General features: G+C 38.1%; 1 protein-coding gene across 1 annotated transcript; it reads right to left on the bottom strand.

The window, feature by feature from the left end:
• Positions 1 to 5557: 5557 nt before the first annotated feature.
• On the bottom strand, positions 5558 to 6313 carry LOC122068638. The gene has a single exon (XM_042632502.1). It carries the CDS (start codon positions 6311 to 6313, stop codon positions 5558 to 5560), a length of 756 nt encoding a protein of 251 aa, XP_042488436.1.
• Positions 6314 to 18532: the final 12219 nt, after the last annotated feature.

The following is an 18532-nucleotide window of genomic DNA, read 5'->3' as shown; positions in this document are numbered from 1 at the left end:
GGCCGTTCTCCACTTGGGGCATCGACATCATAAGGAAGATCAACCCAAAAGCATCCAATGGGAATGAGCTCATCTTGGTGGCCATTAATTACTTCACCAAGTGGGTAGAAGCCCAATCATATGTAGTGCTCACTTCAGCCAAGGTAGAAAGTTCATTAAAGAAAATATCATTAGCCGGTATGGAGTACTACAAGAGTTAATATCTGATCATGGATCCCATTTCTGGGGCAAGACTAATAAGATTTGCACAAAGTTTGGCATCAAGAGACATCGCTCTACCACCTACAGGCCACAGGCTAATGGGGTAGTAGAAGCAGCCAACAAGAACATCAATGTCATTCTTCAGAAGATGGGTGAAACACACAAGGATTGGGCAAACAAGTTACCACTTGCATTATGGGCATATTGGACTTTTGTGTGGCCCTCAACTGGCGTAACTCCATTCTCCTTGGTATACGGAGTCAAAGCAGTGTTGCCAATAGAAATCCTAGTACCATCCCTATGGATACTTTTGGATAGTCAGCTACCAAAAGGAGAATGGGTCAAAGCTAGGCATGATGAGCTCAACTTTCTTGATGAGAGGTGTATGAAGGCCATGGACAATCTAGGAAAGTATCAGCTAAGAATAACAAGGGCTTTCAACAAGAATGTGAAGCCCCGGCATATAGAAGAGGGCGAGCTTGTTCTTCGTGAATAAAGAGCCCCAATTCATGACTGCAGAGGAAAGTTCCAACCTAATTGGAGTGGCCCATTTACTGTCAAAGAGATTCTACCTGGCAAAGCAGTGAAGCTCACAAACCACAATGGTGAAGAAATACTAGAATTGGTCAACATGGATCAACTCAAGAGATATTATGTTCAATCGGGTGAATAGCCTGAACTATGCTAGACCTGATTCCCCAAGGGATACATAGGAAACTTGACATATGCAAGTGCGGTCTTAACCATCTCAAGGAAAAAAATTGGTTTGTAGATTAATAATCAAGGTACCTAAAAGATCGTCATGGCTTGTGTCCCACAAGAATCGCCATTTGGCATACATAACCATTAGGAATCTGCCATTCCCCTATGGTTCGTCACATCTCATCTAGAATTTCATTTTCTCCAAGAATCACCATTCGGAATGTATGGCCATTAGGAATCTACATTCCCCTATGGTCCTTCTGACACTTATCCAGAGTTTCATCTCTCCCCAAAAGGTCATCACACGGCACTAGTAATCAAGGCCGATTCATTCCCCACCCTTGACTAGTTAAGACTTTGATGTATAGTGGTAAAATTTTGGTTGTGTCAATAGTTGAAGGATGTCATCACATCCCTTCTTTGCTTGCTTTGGTTTTAGGAAAGGTCATGGACTCTCTAAATGAGACACTGAGGAAGTGGACATTGAACATTGGCATCTCTACACCAAACCTGTTGAAATCAGTGAATTTGTCTGTACTCAACCAGATCAGATGTATGGAATTGCACCATGGCTTACTCAAACAAACATCTCAACATTGGGACACTGATCTCCATGTATTTCGGTTCAGAACTATTGAGAAATGTTCAACTCCGGAAGAATTGGTGGATTTTCATCCACCCGAAGAATTGTCTCCTCACATTGTAGCTCATCTTTCCTCCCTTTGGTAAGAGAATTGTATTCATGTAATCCATTTGCTTTCACTTGGTAGTAAAGTATGGTGGCATTTGAATTTTCACATTCCTAATTGCCCTGATGGATGCTGGAGTTATAGAATTAATCATGTCTAAATAACCAAAATGCAAAAAAGTTTCTTAAAATTGAGAAATTCTTCATTACAAAAATGTCAAAGTACATGAAGAGAAGATAAAGAAAAGATAAAAAAAAATGAAGAAACATGGGGAGGGAAATGAAAAATCCCAAAAAGAAAGCATTGTATCTGTGTCTTGTAAGGAAAGGATCATTAAAGATTAACATCATCTTTTGTACCATATTCGGAGCAATCTATGGTAAGCATTATTACATCTGCTCCAAGTCGCCAAATCTCATTACATCGGCCCCAAGTGGCCAATCTCATTGCATCAGCCCCAAGTGGCCAAATCATCATTACACCGGCACCAAGTAGACCAACCTTGTTTGACTGGCCTTAGTGATCCGTAATCATTTGGACTGGTCCAAAAGAGTCTAGTTTCATTGTACATCCAAACCAAGATCCAGATAGCCCAGATTATTTCAAAAGACTTAGGTTGGAGATAGATAGCCTAGACTAGTTCGAAATACCCAACCTGGAGACCAAATCCCCCGAGATCGGCATATAAAAGCCCAGTCAAAGAAAACTAAGGTGAATTTGCTAAATCCCTTTAGCAAAGAGGATTTAAACCTCTGCAAACAACATTGCTGGACTGGCATTATCCAAACTAGAACAATCTCAATATCAAAACTTTTTATAGGAATGGTGTGAATCCCTATAGGTAACGATTCTATTTGTTTGTGGGAATGGTGTGAATCCCTACAAACAGTAATCCAAGATCAAAAAATTATATATCATTCTAAACTATGAGTAGTTAGAAAATATTACTTGATGCATTCTTAACTCTGTCAATGTTGAACAAGATGACGGCAATACATGCTCTGGGTAACAAAATGTGGTCATTCTTTTCTTTGCCCTTCGGCTGTTGGCATAGGCCTGGGCCAAAGAGGGGTATTCTGTAGATACCCAATTGTGTCACCCTCCCCCAGCAATGATGATAATTGGATGATGGATGAAAATCTTCACTTCTAGTTGATGAGATGGAATTGACTGTGGTAGTCTCACCCTGACAGCCCCCAACTCACCCAAAAACCTTAAAACCCAATACGGGAAGAAAGAGGGTCCAATTTTGAATTTTTATATACGAAATAATCCAATCAAAAGTGACCATATAAATGGATAGTACTTGCAAATACGATTCCAATGATATATGGTGTGTCAAAATCAGAGTTATAGATCTCCCATAATCATTCCCAGAAGTGGTCCAGCACACGCGTGCACACCCCCATGCATGCATGTGCAAAACTCCATGCACAACCCCGTGCACACCCGTGCACATACCCACATAACCCCGTCCATGCGTGAACATTCTCATGCACACACATGGGCATCACCCCTGTACACAACCCTACACCTATACACAACCCAACCCTAAACCAGCCCTGTTTAAATCCCAACCAACCTTGATCAAACCCCAATCAAACATGATTAGCCCAATCCGGCACCAACCAACCTGGCCTGGCACCGTACAAAGCCCTGTGGCTCTCAGTAGTGCCTTATGGCCCTACATAGGTCCCCACAAGGCCCTGTGTAGAGCCGTAAAGGGCTGCACAGGACCACAGAGCCCTTTTTAGGGCTGTGCAGCCCTGGATAGACCTACCCGGTGCCCGAATTTTTCCCTGATAGATTTTTCCCCTAGTTTTTTCCTAGAAAATGGATTTTTGGATAAAAATATATTTTTCAAATACTCCCGTGTTTTCCCAAAAAATTCCATCGACAGTCGGGTTTTCTGTTAGAATCCTGTTTTTGGAGAAAGATCCTTTCCTGCACTCCCGCAGACTTTTTTCGAAACTTTCAAAGATTTTTGACATTTTCATATTTTCCCAAAAAATATTCCCGACAGTCGTGTTTTTAGATAAAATCCCAGTTTTCAAAAAATATCTTTCCCGACATTCCCTAAAGTCATTCCTGGCACTTCCAAAGATTTTTTGACACTTCCGTATTTTTTTCAGAAATTCCCCCGATAGTCGAGTTTTTCGTTAAAATCCTAATTTTTGTGAAAAGATTTTGTTTACTAGAAAATATCTTCTTCACTTTAAAAAACAAGAAAATATCTTCACTTCCTATCACACTTTGAATTATACCATTGGACAATAGGGAGAGCTACCTCCTATTATCCTCTGGGTAAAGAATGTGTGTCCTCACCCCATTGGTTTGCAAGAAAATATCTTCTTTACTTTAAAAAATAAGAAAATATATTCACTTCCCATCACACTTTGAATTATATCATTGGACAATAGGGAAAGTTACCTCCCATTATCCTTTGCGTAAAGAATGTGTGTCCTCACCCCATTGGTTTGCAAGAAAATATTTTTACTTTCCATCACACTTTGAATTATACCAATGGACAATAGGGAGTGCTGCCTCCTATTATCCTCTGGGTAAAGAATGTGTGTCCTCACCCCACTGGTTTGCAAGAAAATATCTTCTCATCTTTTTAGGTGAAGAACAAATCTCTTCAAACTTTGAAATATACCACTGGGCGATAAGGAGAGTGCCCTTCATTATCCTTTGGGTAAATATGTGTGCCCTCACCTCATTGGTTGGAAAAAACTATAAATACCTCCCCCTCTCCTTGAATAAAGACAACACACCAAAGCCTCCTTAAGAGCATTCTTGTAAAGAAGCTCTACCCTCTCTCCTCCTCCCCTCCCCTTTGAGTTTCTTTGGGTCTTCGGAGAGATCTTCGTTAAGATCCGAAATCTTGTTCGGATCTTCGAAGTGTTCTTTGGGACTTTGAAGATCTTCAATCCAAGTTTTTAGTTCAATCCATGTTTTGCCAAAAATAGTATGTTTTTAGCTTCCCTAGTTTCAGTGTTCTTAGTTTTTCCAAAAGTAGAAATCCCTCCCCCCTTGAGGTTTTTCGGGTTTATGAAGAGATCTTTGTCAAGATCCAGAGTTCTATTCGGACCTTTAAAGTGTTCTTCGGGGCTTTAGGGATCTTCAATCCATTTTTTACCAAAAATAGTCGTTCCCAATGGAAGCTCTACCCGAGTGCCCTGGAATCTTTCCAAAAATAGTCATTCCCAACAGAATCTCTACCGGAGTGCCACCAGAATCTTTTTCTGAAAGTAGCTAATCCTAGTGAAAGCTTTACCAAAATCTTGACCCGAATTTTTTGGAAGTAGCTCATCCCTAGCGGAAGCTCTGCCAAAGTACCAACCTAACTTTTTCGGAAGTAGCTTATCCCTAGTTAAAGCTCTGCCAAAGTGTCACTTCATCAAAACCCAGAAGTAGCTCTTCCCTAGCGAAAGCTCTGCCAAAGTCAAGAGCCCAAAAGTAACCAATCCTAAGCCTGACCACCTTCCTCAGATTACCACAATTAGCATCTCTTGAAACTGAAAGTTGAAGTTCAAGACCGTCTTCCCCAGAGCTGAGAGAATCCATGAGAAAAGTCAGTATCAATTGGGGCCCCACCCCTCTTAACCCAAAATAGGGCTCAAATTCAGGTATAATCTCTCTCCTCATTTAAGCATAATGTAGATATCTAATTAACCTTGTTTTAGGGCCCATTTGATAACGTAACCAGAAACGTGTTTCTGTGTTTTCTTGTTCTCAGAAACATAGAAACGACATAAATACCGTTTGGTAAAAGTGTTCCATTCCACTTGTTTCTTGAAACATAAATTGAAATTTATAACAATTTATGCTTCAAGAAACATGAATGACGAAACAAGTTTTACTTGTTTCGCTCATTTCTCGAAACAAAAATGGGGCACAAAAAATCGATATTGAAGACGGAGTTTGGCATCACTACCATCACCACCATCTCCAACTAGCTCCGTCTACAGAGTTCCTCTCCATCTTGTCAACTGTCGTCGATTTGGGTTTCTTCCCGCAGATTCCGATGAGGCACTGTCATCTTCCTCATCGACTCCGCTACTGTGTCTGATAAGATTGGAGCAATTGGCGCTAGCAGTTTTGACTTGAGGAGGATTGTGATCCATGACTATCGAATTCACCATCCCGTAAGAATTATCCATGGAGGCTGAGCTCTGGCTGGGCAGAGGCACCGGCGGCGGAGCTTGATAAAGCATTTGGGAAGCAACGGCAGAGTATCCATTCTGCTGAGGAACAACCTCAGATGCTTCGTGCTTCATGGATGCTACGAATTGAGAGTTTCTTTGATTAACCGCTCCGGTGGGAGTCACCGATACTGCTGGAGACTTGTCACCGATCTCACGGATATCAAGTGAGGGAGGTCCAGCGACACCGCCACCACAAGAAAAGAACCTCGTAAACATGCTCTCCACTTCGGGACTTGAAGAACGAGGTTGTAGGAAATCATCATCTCTGCCTTCTCCGTCTTCGCTGCTACCGTCCACGTAATTTGCAAGCAGGGGTCTCGGGGCAAAGCGAAATCGCATCAAATCGGAATTCAGCTCTTGCTGCTGCTGATGGCGATCGGAAACTATGGTCTCTCTACTTTTCTGTTGCAGTTCTCCTTCCGAATGCTTGGAAGTCGAAGGGAACAGAAGATCCATGTCTTTTGAGGATGCTAAAAACGCATACATCCTTGATGATCTGAACTCCAAATTCATCCTTGATGATCGACCCCTCAATTTGATGCCAAGGAGCATCAGCTTCTGACGCCTGTCTTGTTCAAGGAAATAGTCGGCTGTCACGCCGGAGCATCTATTTCTTCAAGCAAATGGCCACCGATCGTTATCCATCGGAATGTAAATACAACACTGTAATCATCCAATCAAACGGAAACAAGGTTTATCAAACACCCAAAATTCTGTTTTTGTTCCCAGAAACGGAAATTTCTGTTTCTGTCGTTTCTTGAAACAGAAACAGCAGAAACGTTATCAAACGGGCCCTTAGTGTACATAAATAGTTGTTTTTATTTAATGTACATATGCTTGATAATTTAGCCATGCATGCGGAATAAGAATAATTATAAAAAATGTTCGTTGTTAAGCATCTAGTAGGAAGACTGGTTGAATCGGGTAGAATTGGGTCTTACCCTAAATCTCTGGACCAAACCAACTTTAGGGCCCTTTTCTCAGGAATTGGGCCCACTCTCGGATCCTAGGCCAACAATCACAAGTGGTGACTCCACACCCTTTTTTTATGATCTCAATCCCCCGTATTAGACTATCATCAAACCCTATCTTTATGATGAAGCCGGTATGCCTATTTACTTGCGAAATAGGTCTCCACATATTTTCGAGCAGCGATACGATGGCATGGGGCCAAGGATATCAAGAGAGAGGAGAGAAGGTCCGAATCCGACAGAGACACCTTCCCTAAACTAGGGATGAGAGATCCGGATCCGAGGCCCGCTACCCTCACATATGGCCATGTAATACTCTAGTGATGAACTCAGTTTTGAAGATTTTAAACGAATTGAAAGATTGTTTTGGGTGTGAACCATGACTACCATAGGTGGTTTCCTTCTTCCCTTTTCTAATATTCTCTATCCTTTCTCTGATTTCTGAACTTTCTCTTTTCTTTTTATCTCTACTATGTTCTTTCTCCCTTCCCATCAATCTGTTACAACTTTCTTGTTTTCTGTTCGGTTCCTACAACTAGCGACAGTACAACTTGGGAGGAGTGTTGATGTTCATACAGTGAGAATCAAAGATGAAATCAGATATGGACCTTTCTTTTCCACTAGGATCAAGTTGCAGCAGCAATCAATATTTTTTGGTTGATTATTCTACATATCCATCGATCGAAAACAAGAGCCCATCGAGATTCCCACCTTCGTGTGAAGTTTCAGGGTGTGCAAAGCTGAGTTGGGTGACTTCTCCCAATCGAAACCAGTCTTGATCTCCCTGGTTCTTAATTTCATCGTGACCTAAGGTTGAAGAAAGCTGATTTCTCTATTTTACAAGTAATGATAGACTATTAATTACATAAAACTCCCCTTTGATTGAATTTTAGTTCTATTATCCCACTTTCTTTAAATTTCTAGAATAGCACCCCTTATATTAAAGTTTCAGTTCCAGAATTACCCCAGTTGTTATTTAGTTACTTCTAAATCCCTGTTTATTTTTTTTATTACAAAATTTCCACCCATAATTATTATTCTTGTGGGCCCATAAGCAATCTAAGTCCCCCAGATCCACATCAAGTGGTATCAGAGCAAATTTTCTGCACTTTTCTAACCATGATATGTCACATCACTAATGCTGAGTTGCAAAAATTGTATCGTGAGGTACTTGAGAACCAATAAAAAACTAATGTTAGTGTTGAGAAGAATGAGGCAAAATATTACAAGTTCATAGATGAGACTCAAAGTGCTCTCACTAAGATTCTCGCCTATATGCAAAGGTCTGAAACATGAGCTGATGAAGGACCCTCTACGCCACCTCCTTAGTGTAATGCCCTAGGGACTGAAGATACACCTCACCGAATGCAACTTGATCCTGTTATACCGGAAGATGTTACTCGAAAATTTTCTGACAGAGATTATGGCATCAAGGTTGGGAATACAACTCTATATCGCTCTCCACATTGGTTTTGATGATAACAAATAAGTGTGTATGTAACTAATGTTTTATACCAAGTGTGATGTAAATGATCAAGACACAAGGCTGCCTGACCTCCAACAGAGCTGAAAAAGATCTCTAAAGCATCAAAGCTTGAAGTACATTGAAGTATTTAGAAGACATCAAGCATGTAAGGTCAATGTAATAGAACATTAAAACTCTTAAGGACCAACTACAAGAAGAATAAGAAGACCTTAAGTGATGCTCAATGTAATAGTGCACACACCATACAAAAGCACTATATTGCATCTCATAAACATGCATTACATAAAAGAAGGCATTTCACCTCCACACTCATGTTTTGATGATAACAACAATTTGCCTTCAAGTATTGTTTTACAGAGACTTCATATCTAAGATCAAATTTGATGAAGTCATCAAATAAGGAGTATCAACAAGGTTGGATCAATGCTTAAAGAAGGTATTAGAAGAATTCAAGCTTCAAGATGTCAAGACATGAAGCTCAAAGTCATGGAATTGCAAACCAGAAGAATGGAAGAATAAGTGCCAAAAGTAGAAGTCAAGATAAAGACTTTAAGGCTCAAGTGGAGAAGACCTCTAGGATAGAATGGTTGTTCATATGTAATCTATAAACTTTCATATATATATATATATATATGTGCACGCACCTCATGCATTGTATAACATCATACTAGAATGACCTTAGGATATACCTTGACCAAGTATGAAAGTCCTTAAGTGGTTAGAAACATATTAGGAAAAATATGTTCTAGTGAAATTCTGTGAAAACCACATTGACCTGACTAAAGGGCATTTTGGGTAATCTTAAATTCAGTATTAGGAGATGGACTCCATGAAAGTTGTAGAACATTGAGTTGTGAATTCAACCCAACTTGAATCATCTCAATCTAAGTTTTGATGAAAAATATATGACTATTTTTATAAAGTCTACACTGTCTATCAAAAAAACTGATTGATAGAGGCATCCGGATTCAATCCAGATGGATCTGTATTAGATCTGAAAATCTGGATCAATCCAGATTGAGAAAACTCCAATCTAGAAATCTAGATCAGGACACAACCTCAAACACACAATGGTCATAAATGGCTATTTTGAATCTGGATCAGAGAAAATAAATCCGTTAAAGGATTTTTTAATCCTCTTCTCACTCACTCTCTTGGCTATAAATATCCACTCTTAGGTAATGTTTTAGACACCTCTTTACATATTCATAAGACACATTTTGTGCATACAATTGAGTGAGAAATACATTGAAAAGAAAGAGAGAGATTGTGAGTGAAGCTCTAAGAAAAGAGTGAGAAGAGGAAGAGAAGAAGAAGCTTCAACCATTCAAGTCATCCTCATTTAGAAGTTTCGAAGTGCAAGCATGTTCATTCATTGCATTCATCCACGTACACATTTACACAGCAGTACTTGTTCTACATACCACGGATAACATCGTTCAACTCTTGTAATTTGTATTTTTATTTACATTTCAATTGTCACTTATCTTGCCGGTACTCAAGAAGTGAGTTGTTCTTGCTTGTACTCAAGAGTGGTTTGAGTTACTCTTGCTTAGACTCAAGAGTGGGTTACACTTGACCCATAACTAAGACGATTTTGAGTTGCCCTTACTTGTACTTAAGAGTGGGTTACACTTGACCCGTAACTAAGATGATTGTGAGTTGCTCTTGCTTGTACTCAAGAGAGGAGTTACACTTGACCCATAACTAAGATGACTGTAAAGGCTTGTTTCTTGCTCGATAAAAGAAACATATAGTGGAAAATCTCTTAATAGATATTGAGAAGAGTAGACATAGACTTAATTATAAGTCAAACTACTATAAAATTTTTATGTCTTGCTATTTTAATTTTGCACTTTATTTTTGCATTTCATCTAAGTTGTTATAAATCGAAATATTGTCAAGTACTCTCGAGAAAACCTATTCACCCCCTCTAGGTGTTTCTAACAATTGGTATCAGAGTGGGAGCTCAAAACTGAGACTTTCATTTCTCTAAATAGAGTCAAAGATCTATAGCATTCCAACCCCAACAAATTGAAGGTCTTAACACCTCTAGACCTCCATACTTTGATGGTGAAGGTTTTTCCTATTGGAAAACCCAATTCACAAACTTTGTTTATTCTCACAACTTAGATGTATGGGAGGTGTTTGAAGAAGGTCCATGCGAGGTCTATAAGAGAGTAGGAGAAGAACTAGTAGAAAAAGAAAAGAAAGAATGGACAGTAGAAGATCAGATCAAGATTTAACATAACTTTGAAGGTGTTACATTCCTTCAATATGCATTGAGCGAGAAGGAATTTAATAGAACTTCCATGTGTAGCTCAGCCAAAGAAATGTGAGAAAAACTAATAGTGACTTACGAAGAAACTAGGGATGACTCATCCAACAATAGTGATGAGGAAGAAGAATCAGGTGATGAACACACCTATCTAGCCTTAATGGCTACATCCGATCAAGTAGATAATGAGGTAAGCTCCAGAAACTTCGATTGTACAAATTCTATTTGTGAAGAAAACCTTGAATGTGTTGAACTATATGATGCTTTTTTAGAATTATACAAAAATAACAAAGAAATCATTAGAAAAGCAAGTAGATAATCTCCAATTTACCTTGAATGAATTCACTACTTATGTGAGAGAGCAAGAAAAAGAAAATAAAGGTCATTTGGAGACTATTGAAAAAATGCAAAAGGAAAACAAAGACCTCTTACAAGAAAATACAAAATCAATCTCGGCCCTAAACACCTTTACCAAAGGCCAAAGGAATCTTGATACCCTATTGGGAACACCTCGAAGAGATGTTCACAACAAGGAAGGCCTTGGATACAATGCCTCTACTTCACAATCCAAGGGAAAGAAAAAGACCAATCCGCCCTTGAAGAAACCTCAAGCTAATCATGTATATTAATATGCAAAAAAGCATGGTCATGTTCCTCAACAGCCGCAAAGGTTCTCAAAACCTCAAGGTCAACAATGGAACAAGTGTAGTAGATATAATGGACCACAACCACTCGAATCAAATGGTTATTACAATAATCAGCTCTATAAACCTCAACCTCAACCTCCAAGAAGCAATACTAGATCTCCACAACATCATGAGAAAAATCTCCGATCCTATAATAGCCATACCTAAAACAAAACAAGGACCACCTAGGTACCAAAATTGAATCTAACTTCAATGGACCCAATTGGAGACCAATACATTAATGATTGTATTTTTATAGATGTACTTGAAGAGCAAAAGGATCTTGAATGGTGTAGTGGTTGCTCCATGCACATGACTGGAAACTCCAACCTATTCTTAAAAATCAAGAAGCATGATGGAGGATGGGTGACATTTGGAGACAAAGGCAAAGGAAAGATTATTGGCTTAGGCTCTATCAAAATTGGAGGTACCACTATAACCTATGTTTGCTTAGTTGATAGTCTTGCCTATAACTTAATTAGTATGAGTCAATTATGCAAAAATAGATATCTAGTTGAATTCAATGGCTCTCAATGCTTAGTGAAAAATGATAAACTTAATGTTATTTTGAATGGCATTAAAGGAAACAATATCTACATTTGTATGTTTGAAAATGCTTGTTCCAGTAGCATATGCCTTGTGTCAAAAAAAATGAAGATTGTTATCTTTGGCATAGAAAACTAGGTCATGTTAATACAAAAATGCTCAAATAAATTGCTTCTAAAAATCTAGTAAGAAACATGCCAAAACTGAAATTTGAAAACAAATTGTTTTGTGATGCATGTCATAAGGGCAAACAAGTAAAAGCCTCACACAAGTCTAAAACAGTAGTATCAACTTCAAGACCTCTTTAACTACTTCATATGGATCTATTTGAAACAATTTCAAATCCTAATCAAGGTGGAAAACAATACACTCTAGTAGTAAAAGATGATTATCTCAAAGTATTTTGATACATCTTAAACACCAAAGATCATCTAGGAAAATTGGTCTCCAAAAGCCAATAAAGGCATCTTTCTTGGGCACTCACAAAATAGTAGAGCTAATAGGGTGTTCAACAAAAGAACCCTAGTGGTAGAAGAATCAATAAATATAAAAATTGATGAATCACCACTAAACACAATACACAAGCAACTTTCAAATGAAGAAGAAGTTGAAATAGAAGAAATTAGGAAGAAAGTTGAAAACATATCAACACAAGAGACATTAGAAGAAGAAAACAAAGAACTTCCCAAAGAACTCAAAACAGTTAAGGATCATCCTATCGAACAAGTTATAGGTGATCTAAACAAAGGGGTACAAACACGATCAAGAATTCAACATCCTAGTAATAATGCATTCATATTAACTATCAAACCTAAAAATGTTAAAGAAGCACTAACTGATAGTGATTGGATTAATTCTATGCGAGAAGAACTTAACCAATTTGAAAGAAATAATGTATGGGACAGTTCCCAAACCAAAGGACAAGATAATCATTGGAGCAAAATGGGTGCTCCAAAATAAATTAGATGAAAAAGGGGAAATCACTCGAAACAAAGCAAGACTCGTAGCTAAGGGATACAATCAAGAAGAATGAATTGATTTTCATGAAACATATGCTCCGGTTGCAAGATTAGAACCCATTAGAATGTTGCTTGCCTTTGCTTGTCATAAAATTTTCAAATTTTAAAATGGATGTTAAAAGTGCATTCTTAAATGGTGTCATTAGTGAAGAAGTGTATGTAGCACAACCTCCTGGATTTGAAAATCCAAAACTTCCCAATCATGTATATAAGCTTAAGAAAGCTTTATATGGCCTCAAGCAAGCTCCAAGAGCTTGGTATGAAAGATTGAGTAAGTTCTTACTCAATAATGGCTACACCATGGGAAAGGTAGACACCACGTTATTCGTAAAACACAAAAACAAAAACATGATTATTGTCCAAATATGTGTGGATGATATCATTTTTGGTTCTACAAATGAAGCAATGTGTGATGAATTCAGTAAGTGTATGAGTAAAGAATTTGAAATGAGTATGATGGGTGAATTAACCTTCTTCCTAGGTTTACAAATCAAATGAACTAAAAATGGAATCTTTATAAGTCAAACGAAATATATAAGAGATCTCTTAAAGAAATCTGACTTAGAAAATTAAAAATCATCTCCTACCCTAATGAGCACCACACTATATCTATCTAAGGATGAAGATAGTCCTTCTGTGGATGAGGCAAACATTGATGGACTATGGGATTCACTTCAACTCATCTCCTATTTTTTGTGATAGTACAAGTGCCATCAATCTAAGTAAGAACCCTATCTTGCATTCTCGTTCCAAGCATATCGATGTGCGTCATCACTTGCTAAGAGACCCTATCCAAAAAGGAGAAGTGTCACTAAAGCATATTGACACAACCAAACAAGTGGTAGACATTCTTACAAAGCCATTTAGTGAACAAAGATGTTGTGAGTTAAGGGGAGAACTCCAGGTTATAAACTCATTTGAGTAATCATCTAGGGAGAAACTAGCCCTAATCAGCATAAATTACGGCTCAAAATTCATATTTTTTCCAAAAATAGCAAATAGAGCTGATCTGGATCTCTGGATCAGAGGAACTAGGATTCGATCTCCAGATCTGCTCAAGAATGATTTAAAACCCCAAATTCGGGATTTTTTTCTTTCATTCTTCTGTGGAGTTCTTTCTCAACTCCACAATTTATGAGTATTGAAGTAAGAGAAAAATGGGACATTTCTCTCAAAAGAAAAATTGAACTTGAAAAAGTGTTAAACCTGTCCTCTTTTTCTTCCTATGGGTTACATGCTAATGATGCGATTATTGACAATCCAAGTCCAATTCATGCCAAAAATTTCAAACCTATTAAAGTAAAATAAGATACACTAAATACAGATGATGATGAGAAGCATAATGAAGAGCATGATGAGCATCATGACACTATTTCACCAGAGGAGACTGCTCCCATGCACCCAGGTGAATCCTCTATAGATTTTCACACTCGCATGACACACCTCGAGTAAGAATTTTCAGAATTTAGGATGGATGTTGATCGTCAATTCAAGATCTTACATGACAAGCTTGATGATCTTCGCTTCTACTTAGAGCACATGGCAAAGCATATGATGATTCAACCTCCTCCCCATCCTTGAGCTTTACTTTGACCTAAAACCTATGGTTGTTTAACTTTGGATGGTTTTTGTCTATGGTTTGATGGATATGTTTTAGCTTATTTTTGGCTAGCACTCTATATTTTTTTTACATCTTTGTCTCTAAGCTAGCACATATCAAGGGGAAGCTATCCAATTATGATTATTCTCTTTTATTAAGGGGGAGCTTGTTTAAAGCTGTATCTTCACACTTTTTGTTGATGGCCAAAGGGTGAGAAGATAGATAAGGATAGATAAGTATGAGTATTGATGCTATGCTCTATGGAAAATGATATAAATTTACTGTAATATTTTTGCTATGGGGGAAAAGATAATGAGTTTGATGCTTGTGCTTGTATGTCTCCTCTTGTTTACTATACCATGCACATGCTTAGGGGGAGCCAAACATTTTTTGTGCACTTTATATTGTGCCTTCTACCCATTTTTGTTGTTGACAAAAGGGGGGGGGGGAGAGATCTTTGATTAAAGAAATCATTGACTCCTAAAACAAAGGGGGAGAAATTGTGAAATTTTATATCTCCTGTATTTCTTTAATCCACATGTTTGTTATCACCAAAAAGGAGGAGATTGTTGGGAATACCACTCTATACCACTCTCCACATTGGTTTTGATGATAACAAACAAGTGCGTATGTAACTAATGTTTTATACCGAGTGTGATGTAAAGGATCAAGACACGAGGCTGCCTAACCTCTAGGAGAGCTGAATAAGATCTCTAAAATATCAAAACTTGAAGTACATTGAAGTATGTAGAAGACATCAAGTATGCAAGGTCAATGTAATATAACATGAAGACTCTTGAGGACCAACTGCAAGAAGAATAAGAAGACCTTAAGTGATGCTCAATGTAATAGTGCACACACCATACACAAGCACTACACTGCATCTCATAAGCATGCATTACATATCAAAGAAGGTATTTCAGCTCCACACTCATGTTTTGATGATAACAACAATTTGCCTTGAAGTATTGTTTTACAAAGACTTCATATCAAAGATCGAATATGATGAAGTCATCAAATAAGAAGTATCAACAAGGTTGGATCAATGTTTGAAGAAGGTATTAGAAGAATTCAAGCTTCAAGATGTCAAGACATGAAGCTCAAAGTCATGGAATTGCAAACAAGAAGAATGGAAGAAGAAGTGCCAAGAGTAGAAGTCAAGATAAAGACTTTAAGGCTCAAGTGGAGAAGAAGACCTCTAGGATAGAATGGTTATTCATATGTAATCTGTAAACTTCCATATATATGTGCATGCACCTCATGTATTACATAACATCATACTAAAATGACCTTAGGACATACCTTGACCAAGTATGAAAGTCCCTAAGTGGTTAGAAACATATTAAGAAAAATATGTTCTAGTGAAATTCTGTGAAAATCACATTAAACTGACTAAAGGGCATTTTGGGTAATCTTAAATTCAGTATTAGGAGATGGAATCTAAATGAATGTTGTAGAACATTGAGTTATGAATCTAACGTAACTTGAATCATATCAATCCAAGTTTGGATGAGAAAGATATGACTATTTTTGTAAAGTCTACACTGTCTATCAAAAAAACTGACTAACAGAGGCATCCAGATTCAATCCTAATGGATCCGGATTGGATCTAGAAATCCAGATCAATCTGTATTGAGAAAACTCCAATCCAGAAATTTGGACCAGGACTGAACCTCAAACACCCAATGGTCATAAATGGCTATTTTAAATCCGGATCATAATCCGGGGCAGAGAAAATAGATCCATTGAAGGATTTTTTAATCCTCTTCTCACTCACTCTCTTGGCTATAAATACCACTCTTAGGCAATGTTTTTGGCACCTCTCTACATATTCATAAGACACGTTTTTTGCATACAATTGAGTGAGAAATACATTGAAAAAGAAAGAGAGAGATTGTGAGTGAAGCTCTAAGAAAAGAGAGAAGAGGAAGAGAAGAAGAAGCTTCAACCATTCAAGTCATCCTCATTTAGAAGCTTCGAAGTGCAAGCACGTTCATTCATTGCATTCATCTACTTGCACATTTACATAAGAGTACTTGTTCTTCATACCATGGGTAACATCATTCAACTCTTATAATTTGTATTTTTATTTACATTTCAATTGTCGGTTCTCTTGCCGATACTCAAGAAGTGAGCTGCTCTTGCTCATACTCAAGAGTGGTCTGAGTTGCTCTTGCTTGGACTTAAGAGTGGGTTACACTTTACCCGTAACTAAGACAATTTTGAGTTGCTCTTGCTTGCACTCAGGAGTGGGTTACACCTGACCCATAACTAAGATGATTGTGAGTTGCTCTTGCTTGTACTCAAGAGTGAGTTACGCTTGACCCGTAACTAAGATGATTGTAAAGGCTTGTTTCTTGCCCAGTAAAAGAAATATATAGTGAAAAATCTCTCGAGAGATATTGATAGGAGTAGATGTAGACTTGATTATAAGTCGAACTACTATAAAATCTTTGTGTCTTGCTATTTTAATTTTGCACTTTATTTCTTCATTTTATCTAAGTTGTCATAAATCGAAATATTGTCAAGTACTCTTGAGAAAACCTATTCACCCCCCCCTCTAGGTGTTTCTAACATCAAGGTTGAGGTTTCAAAGTTCAGTGGTGAAAAGGTACCTAAAAATTTTCTTGACCAGCTTACCAAAGTGGAGAAAATTTTGCACATAAATCTCTTCTGGATAAAAAGAAGTGTGAACTCATCTTCACCAAGTTTATTTGGTATGCATGTTCATGGTGGGATGATGTCCTGTATACAAGGTTTGTCAAAAGAGTTGGACCCATTACCAATTGGGACGTCATGAAGCAGATCCTGAATGAGAAATTTGTTCCTCTTAATTATGAGAAGATAATATTTCATAAATTGCTTAACTTGCAACATGGCAATAAGGATGTAGATACCTACACCCTCGAATTCCGTAAACTTTCTTCAATGTGTCAACTTCAAGAAACAGACCAATAATGGGTGCTGCGATACAACAATGGGCTAAGTACTATGATCCTACTTAAATTGGCTAACACTGACTTTAGGTCCATTGATGTGGCAGCAGCTCATGCCAAGACAGCTGAAGAGAAGTTCATCTATTGGAAGAGTATGCTCAAGACTCCTTCAATTTATAGACCTCCACCATGTATGGAGGAAAAGAAGTCTGAAGCTCACAGAGTTGAAGAAAAAAGGTCAACGTTTAAGAAGGACAGTGATCAGGTGAAGAACATCAGATGCCATAGTTGTGGCTAGAAGGGTCATTACTCCAACAAGTGTCCCAATAGGACTCATCTGTGAATGCAACAGAGAAGCAATCGGTAAGGAAGAGTAATGATATTGATGTTGCTTTGTATCCTTATCCTCTTGATAAAGATTATATTGATGATGATGATGATGAGGATGTGGAGCTCATTCTGTTAGTCTTTCATCCTTTTCAAATAGATTAGTTGACAAGGCTCCTCTCTTCAGACAAAAGGGTACTCTTTTGCACAGTTCTGATCCTATTGGTGTCCATATAGTTGTTGATACTAGGGCAAAAGTAAATTTCATCTCTGCTGAACTTGTTCGAGCATACAACCTTCTACAGAGGCAACTTTTCAAGAAGATTCATGTGCAAGGTTTTAAACCCACAGCTCGAGAAGAGGCCACTGCAGTTGTTCGAGTACATCTACAATTGGGGCCATTACAGTACCGTGTCTCCTGCTTGGTCACCCCATTGGCACATTGTGATATTCTTCTAAGGGGACCTTGGCAATGACATGTAGGCATTCTCTATGATGGTGTATAGAACACCATCATGGTGAAGTAAGGAGGTCACACATACTTAATGAGGCCACATGCATTATCAGATATGCCATGTCGACGACTGATTCCTACTCCAGTGACACATCAGGCTACTCTCCCTCTTCACAGAGTTATATTCTCGTCATCTTCTTTGAGATATGTGCTACCTGATCAGTGAGAGATTTACAAGGGTATATTGGGAGCATGACCTAACTCGATGGAGTCGAGTTCTTTTAAGACAGGGAGAGCTGCTGCAGTTGGGCGATGGATTTAGAAAGTTATCTTTGATTTTCCTTATTTACTTTCCTTTTCAGACTTAGAATTAGTTCGGTAGATTATTTGAATGAGATTTTATTTCCTTTTTTTAATTAGCTACCAATT

The sequence above is a fragment of the Macadamia integrifolia genome, unplaced genomic scaffold (assembly GCF_013358625.1).
Source record: "Macadamia integrifolia cultivar HAES 741 unplaced genomic scaffold, SCU_Mint_v3 scaffold448, whole genome shotgun sequence".
Classification (NCBI taxonomy): domain Eukaryota; kingdom Viridiplantae; phylum Streptophyta; class Magnoliopsida; order Proteales; family Proteaceae; genus Macadamia; species Macadamia integrifolia.
The sequence above is the reverse complement of the archived record's forward strand: the minus strand, read 5'-3'. Positions and strand labels throughout refer to the sequence as shown.

Bases quoted from the DNA above. Each gene is read 5' to 3' on its own strand.
- LOC122068638 (XM_042632502.1), bottom strand. From the start codon at position 6,313: ATGAATTTGGAGTTCAGATCATCAAGGATGTATGCGTTTTTAGCATCC.